Genomic DNA, 18,599 nt, shown 5'->3' on the forward strand with positions numbered 1-18,599 from the left:
TTTTTATTTGATGGGTTAAAATCTTCCCTTGTTGCAAGGCTGATACACTCAAAATGAAAAAAGAAATGGTTATAAAATCCATTTTTCACTTGGGGTATGCTTCTACAGTCTCTAGTGATCAAGGTACCTACTTCAACTGGGCAAATCATATGAGCCTTAACAAAATCTCACATACTTCTTGAGATCACCACTGTCACTATTATCCTGGGTCATTAGGTAAAGTACACAAAATTCATGGGAAAAAATGAACTCAAGCAGGACAAAAATGAAGTACATGGGATTGAATGAACTGATAAATATAATGTTATGCCTTTCTTATGACTTTTCTATTTTTATGATTTTATTTTGTCTGACACAATTGGTTTTTAATCTTTGTCTCTGAGATATAAGGAAACATTTCCTTTTAAGCTGATTATACTTTATAACAACTTGATAAATTATACCATTGTAAATGGAATTGAAATATACATCTTTTATATCTACCTGACCCCTCCAGAAATTAGAATCTCTCAGGTTCCCAGAAGCTTTATCAAATGAATAAGGAAGGTAATCTCTTAACAACTGAAGAATCTCAAAATATTTTGTGGACCTTGAGAGAGAAGAATTCACCTAAATCTACAGATGGAATCTGTGACAAAGCCTTGCTGTGGCTTTCCTGGCCTTGAGAGGCCTTTTAAAAATTCAGTCTGAGATTTCTGAATAAAAGTTACAGCACGGTCAATTTTAAAAAGCCTTTGTGTTTGGTGTATGTGCTTGACTGAGAAGCCAAGGGGACGAAGCTACTATCTGTGGGATTATGACTGAAGGCCTCTAAGTCAGAATCCTGCCCAAGTGAAACAATATGGCAGTGCCACCAGAGCCTCCACTGGCCTCGGATAGCCGGTCTTCTGCTGTCCCCGCCAGCGGGCTGCCACCCATGTCCCTCCAAGCATGGCCCACCCCGCCTTGCGTCGGGACCAGGTCGGGTGAGGAGAGCCCTTGTCCTGGGAAACGGGGTGCATCTGGAAAGGTGACCGCCCCCTTGCCCATCACTCACTGCACGTTCGTGAGGAACCTGGTGCTAATCTAAACCTTTCCTAGGCGACCTGCTTCTGGGTCAGGGTTTTCCTATGTATCAGAGCGGCTCCCTTGCTGCAATCTACCCAAAGTCAGCTCTCAACACAAGGGTTTGAAAAAAAAACAAAAATTGACAACAACAAAATGATAAAGGAGAAGAAAAAAACAAAGAAAAAAAAAAGCCTTGTGAATAATTAACCAGACATTTTGCAAGCAAATTGATCTTAATTTGGCTATATTTGGTAAAAATGAAGGTAATTTAGAAAGAAAAATATTATGTTGTAATAGATACTAAATTCTAGTTTTGTTAACTGAGGTCAATTTTTACTGTTTAAAACTTACTTCCCAAAAAGAACTTTGTTGCTATGCTACATTATTGAAAAGTCTGAGTTACTAAGAAGATACTCTAAACTTGTTTCTGAAGATCACTGTAATCTATCTTTAGATGAAAATCAGATGCTCCCTGACCTATAAACAGGGGATTATGCATACTAGAAAAAGCATTATTTAAAGGGCTGTCTCCAACCTAGATGAAAGAATACTCTTGCCAGGTATTCTTAAGTACCCCATGCACAAAGAAACTGAAGGGAATTAACTCGAATTCTTATTTCCCATTTAAGAAGGGCCTCCGCATTGGACTAGTCTACAGAAAGGACTGCTGACTTGCTGACCTCAAACAACATTCATACAAAGATAAAAAGACAACAGCAATGGTAGGCAGCAGACCCAAGAATCCAAATCAGGCCTGTAAGACCAGTCACACTACTTTAATTGAGATATTTACTCAATGTTTATCTCCCTATCAATGGTTAAAGTTATTCTTTTACTTTTAACCACATTGTTGTCCTGCATAGCATAGAAAAAGGATTTCCTAATGGAGTTTTCACAGAGCATAACTACTCATGATGTGTAGCACTATTAAAAGTCTACTGATGAAAGAACATGTACAATGCTTCTGTGACAACTGGGTATGGATGACAAAATGCCTAGCCTATGAAATGTTTCCCTGTTAGCATAACTTCTGACCTTAGTCACAATATCTGATTAGTTTCCCCTAATGTGGAAATTACTGGAAAAACCATAGCTTTGACTAGATGGACCTCTGTTGGCAAAGTAATGTCTCTACTTTTAAATATGCTGTCTAGGTTGGTCACAACTTTTCTTTCAAGGAGCAAGCATCTTTTAATTTCATGGCTGCAGTCACCATCTGCAGTGATTTTGGAGCCCCAAAAAATAAAGTCTGACACTGTTTCCATTGTTTTCCCAATGCAAAACATTGTTTCCCCATTGTTTCCCTATAAAGAAAGCTGACCTCTGAAGAATTGATGCTTTTGAACTGTGGTGTTGGAGAAGACTCTTGAGAGTCCCTTGGACTGCAAGGAGATCCAACCAATCCATCCTAAAGGAAATCAGTCCTGAATATTCATTGGAAGGACTGATGCTGAAGCTGAAACTCCAATACTTTGGCTACATGATTCAAAGAACTGACTCACTGGAAAAGACCCTGATGCTGGGAAAGATTGAAGGCGGGAGGAGAAGGGGATGACAGAGGACAAGATGGTTGGATGGCATTACCAACTCGATGGACATGAGTTTGAGTAAGCTCCAGGAGCTGGTGATGGACAGGGAACCATGGGGTCGCAAAGAGTCAGACACGCCTGAGCGACTAACACACAGCACCAAGGGAGACGATCAGCACCTGGGACAGGCAGCTGACCCACCATGGTATAGAGTGATAGATATGTTGATTATATCAATGCTTTCTATTGAAAGATTTGCAATCAAAAGGGGAAAATGATGGAAAATTTTTTCACATGTTGAGGTATGGGAAAGTGACTCTGGCTTATACATGATTTAATTTGAACTTTAGGCTAAACAAAACCATCTATTTGTGGCCTAAACATGCACTGAATATCTGCTTTAGCCAGTAAGGAAAAATGCATTTAAAAATCAGAATGAAGTAACTGTGATTCATACATCCAAAATGGAGCTGGGTGGCCATTATGGATGTAGGTTCAGACACAATCCTATATTACTAAGAACTTGAGTTAGCTAAACTTTATCAGACTTAAGGACATCATCAGCCATTTTATCAAAACATTAAAACAAAACATTTAACAAAACATCAAAACATTAAAGTCTACTGATGAAAGAACATGTACAATGCTTCTGTGACAACTGAGTATGGATGACAAAATGCCTAGCCTATGAAATGTTTCCCTGTTAGCATAACTTCTGACCTTAGTCACAATATCTGAAATAAAATATCAAAAGCTATTATATCTGTTAGCAGCTGCCAATCAGAACCTCATGGTCTTAATGTCTCCTCACAACTATGAAATCTTTCTCCTACTTAAGAAATAGTAGTGGCAAAAGAGCTCAAGCTATAGCCTGTCAGCAAAAGGCAGAATTGTATTCATTAATAAAATGTCTTTAAATTATATTTTGGCAAAAAAGAAAAACACTCCAAAACTTATTTTCCCAGTTGCCATATAAAATAGGAGGGTTCTTTTCAGGAATACTACAAGGGTGCATTTTAGTCATTATCCTTATTGTAATTGTCTAATTGTCAAATGTTTGTCCAGGTGCTATAACAAAACAATCAAAGAGAGAAGTAATGTATTCATAATACAAAATGTTGATGCTAAGCTTGGGAAGTAGACTATTTCCAACTTTGTGTCCAATTTCCCCAAATTGAGGCAGGACTACAGGGCACTTTAGTAGGAAATAGCCACAGTGGCTGTTTCACATTTGCTCAAAGAGTTGGGGAAAATTAAAACAGAAATGGAAACTAAAACTGAGCTCCTCTGCCAAGTTTCAAATTAACCTCTCAATCCTAAACTTTATCCCCTCTCTTATTCCACACCTGTTCCCCCTCAAGACTGAGGAGTATCCAAGAAAAGCAGTAAAATGTTAACAGAGCAGGACCCTATAGGGCCTTCCCAGAATAACTTCCCCCACCACCCCTCATCCTGTTCATGCATTCAGAAATGTAGGAAAACTTTAGCCTCCTAGGCCTTCCTCAAGTTCCAAAGAACAAATTTAATCAGAGAAGTGAGAAAATGCAGAAAGGAAAACAGTCAAGCAAGAAAAAATAATAGATTAGCCATTAAACAAAGTCAAAGACCTTTAGTTTCTCAAGGGCTATAAATAACATGCTAATAAGCCTCTTCCTTTGAGCTGTTTTGCAGATACCGAAACCCTCACCAGGTTGAAGAGGTTAACTGTAAGGTGCCCGCTAGTACTAGACCCCAGACCAGTTAGACACAGAAGGTTGGCGATCAGTTCAGTTCAGTTCAGTCGCTGAGTCATGTCCGACTCTTTGCGACCCCATGAATCGCAGCACGCCAGGCTTCCCTGTCCATCACCAACTCCCGGAGTTCACTGAGACTCACGTCCATCGAGTCAGTGATGCCATCCAGTCATCTCATCCTCTGTCGTCCCCTTCTCCTCCTGCTCCCAATCCCTCCCAGCATCAGAGTCTTTTCCAATGAGTCAACTCTTCGCGTGAGGTGGCCAAAGTACTGGAGTTTCAGCTTTAGCATCATTCCTTCCAGAGAAATCCCAGGGCTGATCTCCTTCAGAATGGGCTGGTTGGATCTCCTTGCAGTCCAAGGGACTCAAGAGTCTTCTCCAACACTACAGTTCAAAAGCATTAATTCTTCGGTGCTCAGCCTTCTTCACAGTCCAACTCTCACAACCATACATGACCACGGGAAAAACCATAGCCTTGACCAGACGGACCTTTGTTGGCAAAGTAATGTCTCTGCTTACTCCTCAGCTAGCTAAGGAGTAAGCGTCTTTTAATTTCATGGCTGCAGTCACCATCTGCAGTGATTTTGGAGCCCAAAAAAATAAAGTCTGACACTGTTTCCACTGTTTCCCCATCTATTTCCCATGAAGTGATGGGACCGGATGCCATGATGCTGCTGACTCCCAATTACCTCACCGCCAGCAAATCAGAATGTCCACAACCTGATGCACCCCACAAACCCTCTGTCTCATCGTGTCCTTAAAAACTTACTGAAAACCCTCAGGGAGTTCGAGTCTTTTTTTTTTTTTTTTTAACTTTACAATATTGTATTAGTTTTGCCAAACATCAAAATGAATCCGCCACAGGTATACCCGTGCTCCCCATCCTGAACCCTCCTCCCTCCTCCCTCCCCATACCCTCCCTCTGGGTCGTCCCAGTGCACCAGCCCCAAGCATCCAGTATCGTGCATCGAACCTGGACTGGCGACTCGTTTCATACATGATATTATACATGTTTCAATGCCATTCTCCCAAATCTCCCCAGAGTCTTTTAAGCACCACTTTCTGTCACCACAAACCTGTTTCCGTGGATTGGTTGTACTGTGGATGGCTGAGCCAATCCAAGTTTAGTTTGCTAACAGATCATTTTTCTTTCTTGTCTCTAATCTTTTTTCATAAACTGTTCAGCTCTACCTAGCATAAGGTTCCCTGATTCAGTGGGCCTAATCTCTCCTAACCTTCCCATCTCAATACAAAGCTTCTCGCCCTACCTCCCATCCCCTCAGCTCGGAACTCTGTCAGAGCTTAGTCCTCTGTGTGTGCTCGGGACCGAGCTGTCAGCACGGGGAGGAACAGAGCTCTCGGGGGCTCCCTCTGGAGCTTCAGGGTGGAAGCCCGGCTGCCGCCTCTGCTCACGCGGACAGCTCGCCAATCTGGGCTCGGCTTGGGGACGATCGCCGATGGCCGCCCCGACCGCGGTGGTTGAGCTGCCACACCGGACTCCAGGGTCTGGGAGTCAGAGTCCCTCGGGTAGGAGGGTCCTGCCACTGCCGCCGTCTGGACTGTAAGTCTTGGAAGCAAAGGCAAGGGCTGCAGTCGACTCTGGGAACAGTAGTCCAAGCGTGGATGGCTTGGACTGAGGCTGAAGCCGCAGTGGACCCTGGGAAGTGTAGTTGTTTGAGGCCCCGTTCACCTTGTGGGCGCGGGGCTTACTGGGAGTTGTCGTGTGGGGGGCTCTCTGCCCGCGAGGCGCGGAGGCCGCGGTGGGTGCTGGGAAGCAGAGCTGTCTGAGGCCGCGGCCTGGTCGCGGTCGGTGGCTGAGGCTCCGGAAGGGGCAGTTTGCGGGACTCTGGCTCGGGGTCCCCGTTGCAGAGACAAGAACTGTCCTGTACTGACCGAGGTAGGAGAAGGGTCCGCCCTGCCCGAGCTGGCCCCCGCCGGGGCTGAGGTGACCAAGGGCGGTGGCCTCATCCCGAGCTCTGGAAGTCGTGGCTGCCCAGCCGGCAGCGCGGAGGAGATGCCCCAGCTGCGGCCCCGTTAAAGGCTGCGGCGCTGCGGCCTCGGGTCCGGCCCAGGCTGGGTGCCCCTGCCGCGGCGAGGAGGGAGCTGTCGTGGACGCCCCTGATCCTGCGTGACGAGGGCGGTGGTTGCGGAGCGACTGGCCCCCAGCCCGGCCCGGTTCGCCCGCACGGCGCCGCGGGCAGTGCCTCAGCTTCTTTCTCTCCCCTCCAGCTCTGCCCTCCACGCTACGTTCTCAGCCGGCCCTACCCTGAGCCATGTCGCAGGTAAATTGTGTTTCCTTTCTTCTAAATGCAGATGTTTACACAGGCTTTCCTTCTCCTGTAACCCCTACCCTTGTACCTGCCCTGCCTCCCTCTCTCGTGCTTGAGAGGACGTGAGAGGGTTCGCTGGGGGCTCGGCGCTGGGGGCGCTGTCCCGATGTGGGCGGGGTCTGAACGTAGACCTGGCTGTCCCGTTCTCCTTTTGCCAAACAAATTGGGTGGAATGAGGAGTGCTTTAGGCTTCTCTCTCCCGCTGCCGTTCTTTCACGTATTCGTCCTGTTTTTATTGATTATTTTATTATTATTATTTTATTGATTGTTTTAGTTGAGGCTAAATGCTTGGCAGGCAGTTGTGCTCCACAGAGGTGGGGGACAAGAAGGCCAGCCAGTCCAAATTATTCCGTCTGGATGCAGTTTCATTTCTCTGTCCTGCTTTTTTTTCATGCTTGTCTCCAAATCCAGAGGCTCTCCAACTTTTGCTGGGAGTCCAGTTTCCTTCTGTACTGCAGATCCCAGTGCAGTATATTATATTAGGAAACAGCTTCCTTTATTAGCCAATAATCTATAACAAGTTATAGCGACTTGAATTTTTGTTTTTAACTGTAAAATATAACTCTGTCATACCTCTGGAACTGTTACTAGTTTGGGACTTTTAAAAATCCCCTTCATGCCTAATGGCTATGTGGATCACTCCAGTGCTGCAAAGCAAGGGCTTATTATTCCCCCAACCCTGAGGGAAAAAGCTTTAGGTTCCACCCTGGAATGTCCTTATACTTTAGTCTTTATTCTCTTGTTCCATGACTTTGCTGAAATTGTCTCCAAGTTTCACAGCTATTTCTCAGAAATGGGGATGCCTGGGATAAACCTGGGTGTGTGTCCCTTAAACAGGTGCTGCTGCTGTATGCTACAGCCAGTAGTGACTATGAAGAAATTCTTGTCAAATCATTTTAAAATGTTGTTGTTGGTTTAGTCACTAATGCATATCCAACTCTATGCAACCCCATGACTGTAGCCTCCCAGGCTCCTCTGTCCATGGGATTTCCCCAGGCAAGATCAGTGGAGTGGATTGTCATTTCCTTCTCCAGGGGATCCTCCCGACCTAGGGACCGAAGCCATGTGGCCTGTGCCTCCCACATTGGCAGGCGGATTCTTTACTGCTGAGCCATCAGGGAAGCCCCCGCTAAAGTAGGCTGGTATTAAGGAAAATATACATCCCTTATTAAACATAAAGGGATTGTCTTCATTATTCATAAAGTGTTGTGAGATCTTAAGAATGTTTACATGTTGTTCACATGTACAGTCACAAAATTATAAATTATCTCAGGACAAAGCATATTTTTTTTCTTCAACTACACAATAAAACAAAACAGCTAAGCTCTTACTTATATTCTTAATAATAACTCAGAATACTGAAAACTGTCATTGCACTACTTACGTACACTGTCCACCCTCCACAGTGGACTCATTTCACTCCTTGATCAGGGCCTTTGGGAGCATAGATGCTGGTTGTACAGATGTATGTATGTCATTTCAGGAGTCAGTGACATTCAGAGATGTGTCCATAGACTTCTCCCGGGAGGAGTGGGAATGGCTCCAGCCTGCTCAGAGAGATTTGTACAGACATGTAATGTTGGAGAACTATGGCCACCTGGTGTCACTGGGTAGGTATTTCCTCTCATCTCCTCTCATGCAGAACTTGACCTTTAGGATGACTGTTGTGAATCTTGATTATCTGACTGAATATTCCCAAGGAAGGAAAGTTTTTTTTGTTTTTTTTTTTCTTTCAAGAGGAAGATTATAACTTCAACTAGTGTTTTGACATCTTTCATATTTATATCTGGCATTTCTAATAATGGCCTCTTTTTTGGTAAGGATTCAAGGACTAATTTTGAATGTATTTCATTTTCCACAAGCAGGTCTTAACATGTCTAAGCCAGATGTGGTTTCCTTATTGGAACAAGGGAAAGAGCCCTGGCTGGGGAATGGAGATGTAAGCAGAGAGCTGTTTCCAGGTGAGTGAGTGAGAAGCTGGTAATGAAGTTTTTTAAAATAACAACCCAACCAGTCAGTGAGAAAGCAGTACTTTTTTTATATGTTGGATAGAAAGTTTTCCTTGAAAGGTACCAGAGATACGGGAGGGAACTGTGAGGTCTTGCCCATGCAAGGGGATCACTTCACACCTACCTACCTGTCTGCCTTCAGTTCTCTTCTCATCCTTTTTCTCACTTTATTTCTCTTCTCTTTCTTTCAAAAATTGACATATGTGCTTTTATTGTCTTAAGTTAAAAGGTGTATATTTTTTCCTTTATATTGCTGTTCTAACCCTCTTAAGTGATTCATTAGGCTTTGGTTAATTAATGGGTTTATTCCTTCACTAATATATTAACAATATTTATTTTTTAATCTCATTAAGACTTTCTTTTAGGTAGTATGCCTCAGAGAGTAGAAGGCATGGCATAGTGAGATAGTGGGTCTGTAAATAACTTGGTTAGAGGTCCTCAAGTTGGCAGTTCAACAATGAGAAGAAAGGAATTTCCAGTTGGTGTTAAAAACCTGGGTAATTGAAATAGGGATAGTAATAACAGAAATAGAAAAGACAGAAAAAGGGTCAGTTTTTGAGAAAATGTGGTGAATTAGTTTGAGATATGCATGGTGTGAGTAGAGGACGGTATTTCCAAGTAGAGAGGTGCAACAGACTACTGGAATATGTCTTAGAAAAGAATTCAAATTAGGAATGTAAAAGTGGGAATCTTGTATTAAGAAGGAAAAAATAGAAGCAATGAGATTGATTGAGAAGGGCTTTGAAAGCCTTCTTCATGTTAGGTTGAAATAAAATTGCTGGTGAAGCTCTTTAAAAATCAATATGGCCATGCTCCGCCATTTAAGATTCTGACATAGACGACCTTTGGAGCCTAAATTGTATGTATTTATGACAATTTGCATAGGTTCTGTAGTTGATTCTGAAGCCAACCTCTGTTGGAAATATACTGGCCTTTAGAGAGTGGTCCTCTGGAGATAACAGGTGAACATTTACATTTAAAGAGAAGAAGCTAATGGAAGGACTAGTGACAGGACAGAAGATGCCTTGAAAACAGAGTTCTGACTTTGAGAGCAAGACTTTCAGGAATAAGGACATGGAAAGAGAGTCCCGTATGGCTGAAAGTCACAAGGTGGGACAAGTGCCCAGAAACTTCCTCATCAAAGAATGAGTTGAATAAAAAGCCTCGAATACCACTACTTTAATATAGCTCTTGAAATTTTTGTGTGCTCCTTCCAGTACCCCCTTTTTTTGGCGAGTTAAATTTTATTTGGGGCAAAATGAGCACTGCAGCCCGGGAGACAGCACCTCAGATAGTTCTGAGGAACTGTTCCCCCATAACTTTTTTGAAAGGTGAAATAGCTCACAGAAATAAGGCATAAAACATAAACATGCAGCTTAAATTATTATAAGACACCCATGTAACTACCACTCAGGTCAGTAAACACAGAAGTCCTGAGTCCCTAAGAGCTCTTTGGGTGCTCATCCCAGTCACCCCCCACTGCACCCCCTGCAAAGGTAATTAATTTTCTTTAATGATAGTAACTTCCTTGGTTTTCTTTATAGTTTTTTCAACTGTTTGTGTCTCTAGTCACTTGTTTACATCTGTATGTTTGTGAACTTTTTATACAGATAATCATAATATGTATGTTCTAATTTACTTCTCTCAAAATTATTATAGTATTCAGGTATTTTGCATATTGATCTACGAGTTTGTTTCATTGTACAAGTAGATACAACCCAGTTTATCCATTCTGTTATTGACAGGTTCTTGGGTTATTTGCAGTTTAGGGCTGTTGTAAGTAACATTGCTGTTGTCCTTGGGTCCTGGCACATCCTGGCACAGGGTTCCTATGGTTTATATCTAGAACTGGGATTGCTGAGCCAGAGGATGATGTGCCTCTTTCACATCATTAGATGATGCCAAAATGTTTTCCAAAGTGTTTTTACTGACTTTGCACTCCACAGACACCATAAGTGAGTTCCTCTTGCTCCCCATGTTTACCAAAACCATGTACTATTAGATATCATAATCTTCACACCTGTCAGGAGATAGCACACCTGTCAGGAGTGTGTGCAGTGGGAGCTTAATATAGTTTAAATGTGCATTCTACAATTACTGATGAAGTTGAGCACCTTTTCATATGTTTATTGAGTATTTTTATAAATTTATAAAATAAATATAAAGTTATAAAATAATTTATAAATTAAAATTTTTATAAATTTACCCTCATTTATGAAGTGCCTCTTAGTTTTTGCTGAGTGTGTGCAGTGGGAGCTTAGTGTGTGCAGTGGGAGCTTAATATAGTTTAAATGTGCATTCTACAATTACTGATGAAGTTGAGCACCTTTTCATATGTTTATTGAGTATTTTTATAAATTTATAAAATAAGTATAAAATTATAAAATAATTTATAAATTAAAATTTTTATAAATTTACCCTCATTTATGAAGTGCCTCTTAGTTTTTGCTCATTTATTGTATTCCTTTCTTGTTTTGTAGGAGTTACAAATTTTGGATACAAATCCTTTGCAATTCTGTTCACTTCAAATATCTTCTCTTACATGTGACTTACTTTTCCCCTTAAAACCTCTTTTAATGAACAGAAATCTTAATTCTAGTGTGGTCAGATTCATCAGTCTTTCCCTTTATGAGGTTTTTTTTTTTTTTGGATGTGTTTAAGAAATATTTCCCTACCATGAGGTCATGATGATGTTTTCCTAGATTTTCTTTTTTAAAAGCCTAGTCGTTTTGCCATTCACATTTAGATCCATGGTTCACTTTGGATTTATTTTTGTGTATCACATGACTTAGTGGTCAATTTTGGTGTCTTCTTTGTTGTCTTCCATTTCTCAAGGTACCATTTACTGATATGTCTGTCCTTTCCTTCACTGGTTACTCATAAATTAAGTTTTTGTGTCCTGGGTAGGAAGAATCAATATTGTGAAAATGACTATACTACCAAATGCAATCTGCAGATTTGATGCAATCCCTATCAAATTACCAATGGCATTTTTCACAGAACTAGAACAAAAAATTTCACAATTCATATGGAAACACAAAAGACCCCGAATAGCCAAAACAGTCTTCAGAAAGTTAAGTTTTTGTGTATGTTTCTGGGTTCCCTATTTTTTTTCTATTTTTCTATCTTTGCATAAATCAATACAGTCAGTTATGGATTTAATACTGGATAACATTTGATTGTATTTGCCTCACCTCATTCCTTTTTTTGCTGAATAATGTCATTTACAGACATCTTGACACTTCACTATATAGTACTTCATTATCATGTATAAAGTATAGGGATATTTTCTATACAATTGGAATATTTTCACATCAGAATAACAGTTTTCCCTAATTTTGTTTTAATGCACTATCCATATATAAATGACTCATAAATGTGTTTATAACTGGATTATCTTTTCCTTGTGGGATGATGAAATATTCCTCTATGTCCTGTAACTCTGAGTTGTAACTTTTTTTTAAATATTAAGACTTTTGGTCTTATTTAAATCCTGTTGAGATATTAACTTTATTTAAGCAGGCTGTCAATATGGATAAGTTCTAACCTGTTTTCTCTGTACATGGTTCCAACGACAGTCTGGTTTTCAAAGCCTTTGCAGGTCTATTTTATTTGTCCCCATAAGCACCTCTTAGTGGCCTTTCTGGAACTTAGACAGTGGGTTCAGCTTTAGGTGTGCTATTTAGGGTCAGATCCATGCATGCACAGTTCAAGGATGAGCCCAGAATTTCATACACAACTTTATGCGATCACTTTCTTGAGCTCCTTTTTTCACAATCTCCCCTTTCCTTTTTGGCTCGCAGGGCCCCCTCTTTCAGGTCTTCTGGATAGAAAGGTAGACCTTTAGGTTCCTCTTTGCACTTCTGTAACTTTGTCTGCCTCTGTAGCCATGCAACAAGGGGACGGAGAGAAAAAACAGGGTGAGGGGTATTACCCCTGTACTCTTAGGACCATAGGTTTTTCTGCTGAGGGAGGAAATGTTACCCTGCCTTGGAGTGTTAATTGCCTATATGGCCATCCCTGCTGCAGCGTGCTTTGAGTTTGAGCAGAAGAGAATGGGAAATGAACAAACAAGATTTCTCTGTATGGACCCCTTTCCCATTTATAAGACAGAAATAGAGGCTTCTCTTGGAGCTCTTTACCTATTGCCCAGTTCTTGCTTTCAGATTGCATTTAACTTTAGGCCTGGAGAGAGTGGAGATGGGAAAAAATACAAGAAACTCACCACCAGTTGTGTTACTTTGTGTTCTGACTTCCTTCTGCAGTCAGCTTGCTACCATTTACCTTTTTAGAGTGCTCAGCTAGCTCCTTTATGCACTGTTCATGGTTTTCACTTGTACTTAGTGGGAGAGCAGCCAGAGTGTACTTACTCCATCTGTACACGCTGGGAGCCATTCATATTTTATAAGTGAAGGGAAAAAAAAAACCTCAGAGTTACAGCATGCATAAAGATCATGCTAATAAAGTGAGAGGATGAGGTTCAGTTTAGACTGAGCAAAAGTATAAAGTGTAGGAGGAAAATGGTGAGAATTAAGGATGGTTCTGGAAAGCACTGACTGGTCAGATCATACAGGTATTTTACAGGCCGTATTAATGAACTTAGAGTTCATCCCTAGGCTAATAGGAAGTCATCCAAAGATGTTAGGCTGGCGAGCACTTTAGTGACATCCTTCTGGCTGAAGTTTGGGAAACAGATTTATTGGAAGCAAGCCTAGGAAACAGGATAGCCATTTAAGAGTTATTTCCATAAGGTAATCTAGATGTAATCATCACCTGAACCATGGAGGTGTCCAGGGAATGGAAGAAGGTATACAAATGGCAACAAAGTAAGGACGTGAACTCAGAAAGACCTGGTGATTGACTAGATAAATGACATGACGATGACTGAGGAATTGTGATTGACATCACTTTTTTTGCTGGTGGTATTATTTCTTGGAAGAAAAAAAGGATGAGCAAGTTTGAAAAAAGAAAGATTATATCAATTTGTAACTTACTAAATTTTGGATCTTTGGGATACTCAAGTATATAAATTCAGTAGGCAACTGAATATTCTAGATCTTGAGAGAGATCACAGTGCTTCTCAAATTTTAGTCCTCTGGATTGTTTTAAAACATACTTCCAGGCCCCTCTCCAGAAATTTTGAGTGATTAGGTGTGGAGTAGAACTCAAGAATTTACATTTTTAACAAGCCCCCGTGATACTGATGCTGAGTTAAAGTACACTTTTAGGAGTTACCTGTACAGCTTCTCAAGATTTTGAATTTTCTTTGTAAAATCTCTGTACCCCTGTTGTTGAGTTTATTCTTAAGCAACTTTTTAAAGTTTCTTTTCTAAGAAGTTATATTGCTTTTCTATAGGAATGCTAATGACTTTGTATATTTATCTCTCTCAGTCTTTAGCATTTTAATAATATCTTAAACCTTCCCTGCAAATAATATAATGATTTTTCTATTAATTAATAAACTATTTTTTTAAAAAGCAGCTTAGGTTCACAGCAAAACTGAGTGGAAAGTACAGAGTTCCCCTGCCCATTCCCACCCTTGCTTGGTCTTCCTGACAACATCCACAGTATTACATTTTTCACAACTGATGAACATACCTTGACATATCAGTATCACCCTAAGTCCATAGTTTACCTTAAAGGTTCTTTCTTGGTGTTGTACATTCTGTGCATTTTGACAAATGTTTAATGACATGTATCCATATGTTAGTATGATACAGAATAGTTTTACTGCCCTAAACATTCTTATTCTCTGCCTATTCATCACTCTCTTCCCCCAACCCCTGGCAACCATGGATCTTTTTACTGTTTCCATAGTTTTTCCTTTTCCAGAGTATCATATAGTTGAATTCATAGTATTTAGCTTTTTCAGATTGGCTTTTTTCACTTAATATTATGCATTTAAGGCTTATTCCTTTATACCTTTTCATGGTTTGATAGCTCATTTCTTTTTAGTGCTGAGAAATATCCCATAGTCTGGCTGTATCATGGTTTTCCATTCTCTTACTGAAAGACATCTTGTTTCTAAGTTTTGACAGTTATTAATAAAGCTGCTGTAAACTTCCATGTGTAGGTTTTTGTGTGGACATGTTTTAATTATTTATGTAAATACCAAGGAATGTGATTGCTGAATTGTATGATAAGAGGATGTTCTGTTTTATAGGAAACTGACAAACTGTTTTTCAAAGTGGCTGTACCATTTTTCATTCCCACCAGCAATGAATAAGAGTTCCTGTTGTTCCACATCCTTCCAGCATATGTTGTTAGAGAATCGAATTTTGGCTATTTTGATAGGTGTGTAGTGGTATATCATTTTAATTTACAATTTCCTAATGACATATGATGTTGAGTATCTTTTTATATTCTTACTTGCCACCTATATATCTTCTTTGGTGAGGTGTCTGTTCATGTCTTTTGCCTATTTTTAAATTGGGTTGTTCATTTTCTTATTGTTGAGTTTTAAGAGTTCTTTGTATATTTTGGGTAGTAACTTTTGTCAGATATGTATTTTTGCAAATATTTTCTCTCAGTCTTTTCATCCTGTCTTCTTACTCCCTTGACATTGGCTATTTCAGAACAGAGGTTTTTAATTTTAGTGATGTCCACCTTATCAATTACTTCTTTCATGGATTGTGCCTTTGATGTTATATCTAAAAAGTCATCAATATAACTAACATCATCTAGGTTTTCTCCTTTGTTATCTTCTAGAAGTTTTATAGTTTTGTATTTTACATTTAGTTCTGTGATCCATTTTGAGTTAATTTTTGTTAACAATGTAATCTGTGTCTAGGTTCATTTTTATGCATATGGATGTCTAGTTGTTCCAGTACCATTTTTTGAGAAGGCTGTATTTGCTTCTTATGTTGTCCTTGCTCCTTTGTCAAATATCAGTTGACTTTAATCATGCAGATCTGTTCTGCACTCTCTGCTCTGTTCCGTTTATCTCCTTGTCTAGTCTTGCACCAGTGCTGCTCTATACTGATTACTATAGCATTACAGAAGTCTTGAAGTCAAGAGTCAGTCCTTTGACTCTTGTTCAGTGTTATGTTAAGTATTCTAGGTCATTTTCTTTTTTGTATAAACTTTAAAGTCAGTTTGTTGAGATCTGTGAAATAACTTGCTGGGATTTTGATTCGAATTTTGTTGAATCTGTATACCAAGTTGGAAATAATTTTAAACTTCCAGAGTTGCAAATGCAGTTGTCATTTTCAAGTCATTCTGACAGCAAATAAAGTTTAAATAGAGGTGAGGATGATTAACCACCTATCCTTTATAATTATTTATCTTCCTAATAGTTTTGTTTTTCCCTCACCTTCAATTACTTATTTTTAGTCTCCTAATTCACCTACCTCTCTCTTATTTAATGTCTTCTGAATTTCTGGATTTCTGGATATACTGCTCAGATTTCAAAGACATGACAACTATAAAAGTCATGCAATGCTAAGATATGTTTTTCAATGTAATTCTCATTTTAAAATGGAAGAATGACATTTATGTTACTCAATACAAAAAATAAAAAAAATATTTGCTTTGTTTTTTCAGCTTCAAAGTCAAATGGTGAGATCAAAGAGTTTTCTCCAAAAAATGTCATATTTGAAGATGATTCATCCCAGTATTTGATAATGGAAAGATTTCTAAGCCAAGGCTCTGAGTATTCCAGTTTTAAAGAAGGCTGGAAATGTGAGGGTGATACTGAGATGCTGCAGGGAAATCAGGGATGCATCAGGCAAGTGACAGCTTCACATCAAGAAGCCCTGTCTCAGCATGTGAATGTCAGTGCTGTGGAGAGACCCTATGGATGCCATGAATGTGGAAAAACTTTCAGTCGGCGCTTTTCCCTTGTGTTACATCAGAGAACTCATACTGGAGAGAAACCATATGTATGTAAGGAATGTGGGAAAACCTTTAGCCAGATCTCAAACCTCGTAAAACATCAGATGATACATACAGGAAAGAAACCCCATGAGTGTAAAGACTGTAATAAAACATTCAGTTACCTTTCTTTCCTCATTGAACACCAGAGAACACATACTGGGGAGAAACCCTATGAGTGTACTGAATGTGGAAAGGCCTTTAGTCGTGCCTCAAACCTCACTCGACATCAGAGAATTCACATAGGAAAGAAACAGTATGTATGCAGGAAATGTGGGAAGGCCTTTAGCAGTGGCTCTGAACTCATTCGTCACCAGATTACACACACTGGAGAGAAACCTTATGAATGCATTGAGTGTGGAAAGGCATTTCGCCGTTCTTCACATCTTACCCGACATCAGAGTGTCCATACCTCCAAAACCCCCTATGAATGTAATGAATGCAGTAAAGCCTTCCGTTGCCACTCCTTCCTTATCAAACATCAGAGAATTCATGCTGGAGAAAAGCTATATGAATGTGATGAATGTGGTAAAGTTTTCACATGGCATGCATCCCTTGCACAACATATGAAAATTCATACTGGAGAAAAACCCTACGCATGTACTGAATGTGACAAAACCTTTAGTAGGAGCTTTTCCCTCATTCTACATCAGATAACTCATACTGGGGAGAAGCCCTATGTATGTAAGGTATGCAATAAATCCTTCAGCTGGAGCTCAAACCTTGCTAAACATGAGAGAACACACACTCTAGAGAACCCCTATGAATATGAAAATTCATTTAATTACCACTCATTCCTTACTGAACACCAGGGAATTCACACAATAGAAAAAACCTAAGAATGTATAGGTTAAAAAAAAAAAAGTAGTTAATGCCTTACTTTGACTTCAGTGAACTCTTGAAAAGAAGCCTTATGTGAATATGTTGTGATTAAAATGTGGTCTATGCTGTAGTCAGTATTCTGGAGAAAACCCCCAGGAATATTTGGGAAAGCCATTAATAGCTGCTCATTCTCTTTTGTAACAATAGAAGATGAAATCAATCAGTATTGAGAAGATTCTTCATCTGGTGATGGTGGTGGTGGTGGTGGTTTAGTCACTAAGTCGTGTCCAGCTCGACCCCGTGGACTGTAGCCTGCCAGGCTCCTCTGTCCGTGAGATTTCCCAGGCAAGACCACTGGAATGCTTTGCCATTTCCTTCTCCAGGGGATCTTCCTGACCCAGGGATCAACCCTGCATCTCCTGCATTGCAGGCAGATTCTTTACTGCTGAGTCACCAGGGAAGCCTGTACTTTTTCCTGGAGATTAGAAAATTCATAATGAAGAAAAGTCAAACACAATGAGAAATTTTAAAATACTCTTCCTAAGGGGGGAAAAGCAACCCTATAAATGAACTTAACACAGGGTGACTTTCTTCAGTATTTCAAACCTACTGAATTATACTGGGGAAAAACCACCATTGTAATGAGTGTGGCAAAATCTTAAGAGTTCTAAGAAGTTATACTGGACAAAATTGATGTGGGAGTTTTCTGTTTTTTTTTTTTTTTTTAATGGGAATGTTTTGGCTTTTTTAAAAAGCAAATTCATAAAAGCTATGAATAAATCTTTTGATTTATAGTAAATTAAATGTGGTACTGGCTGAGTTTGTTTCTTCACAGCAAGTGTGATTCTTAAACTGCAACTATCATAATATTGATATCAAGAGTAGCGTGCTTTTGTAAACATAAAGATACAGAAGCATTTTTAGATATTTTATGGTTTTAACTTTGAGTCACAGTTTGGACCTAAGGTTATGATAATTCATGTTTACACTTGAATCTGACTAGTTGTCTTAATCAATCTGAAATAACTGTAAATAAGGTACATCACAGGAAAATGCCAAGGTTGTTTTCCTCTTTTGCTCAAGAACATTTCTTTTGTAATCACATATTTGTCAAATCAATTATGTTTTCATCTCCACATATACCTGCCCATTCTTTATTCTCCCATTTTAAAGATTGTCTTATCTTTGAGGCATCTGACTGCTCCTTTTAAAGAACTTCTCTTGCATTTAGTACACGAAATACATGATTTAGCAC

The 18,599-nt window shown here is 39.8% G+C and overlaps 1 protein-coding gene across 5 annotated transcripts; it reads left to right on the forward strand.

Moving 5' to 3' along the window:
- The first annotated feature begins 5,420 nt into the window (after window positions 1–5,420).
- On the forward strand, window positions 5,421–18,148 carry ZNF140 (zinc finger protein 140). 5 transcript variants are annotated; one of them, XM_070769259.1, is made up of 5 exons: window positions 5,421–5,872; window positions 6,541–6,593; window positions 8,125–8,251; window positions 8,504–8,602; window positions 16,193–18,148. In XM_070769259.1, the coding sequence occupies exons 2-5, from the start codon at window positions 6,585–6,587 to the stop codon at window positions 17,359–17,361; spliced, it is 1,404 nt and encodes a 467-aa protein (XP_070625360.1). In that variant the 5' UTR covers window positions 5,421–5,872; window positions 6,541–6,584; the 3' UTR covers window positions 17,362–18,148. The 5 variants fall into 5 exon arrangements, with proteins under 5 accessions (XP_070625360.1, XP_070625362.1, XP_019832751.1 ...); XM_070769261.1 differs by lacking the exons at window positions 5,421–5,872; window positions 16,193–18,148 and adding exons at window positions 5,905–6,208; window positions 14,814–14,844 and having other exon boundaries at window positions 8,507–8,602; XM_019977192.2 differs by lacking the exon at window positions 5,421–5,872 and adding an exon at window positions 5,939–6,208.
- The last annotated feature ends 451 nt before the right edge of the window (window positions 18,149–18,599 follow it).

Source organism: Bos indicus, chromosome 17, assembly GCF_029378745.1.
Source record: "Bos indicus isolate NIAB-ARS_2022 breed Sahiwal x Tharparkar chromosome 17, NIAB-ARS_B.indTharparkar_mat_pri_1.0, whole genome shotgun sequence".
Lineage (NCBI taxonomy): Eukaryota > Metazoa > Chordata > Mammalia > Artiodactyla > Bovidae > Bos > Bos indicus.

Bases quoted from the DNA above. Each gene is read 5' to 3' on its own strand.
- ZNF140 (XM_070769259.1), top strand. The intron at 8,252-8,503 runs GTAGGTATTTCC...ATTTTCCACAAG, and splicing joins TGGCCACCTGGTGTCACTGG to CAGGTCTTAACATGTCTAAG. The intron at 8,603-16,192 runs GTGAGTGAGTGA...TTGTTTTTTCAG, and splicing joins AAGCAGAGAGCTGTTTCCAG to CTTCAAAGTCAAATGGTGAG.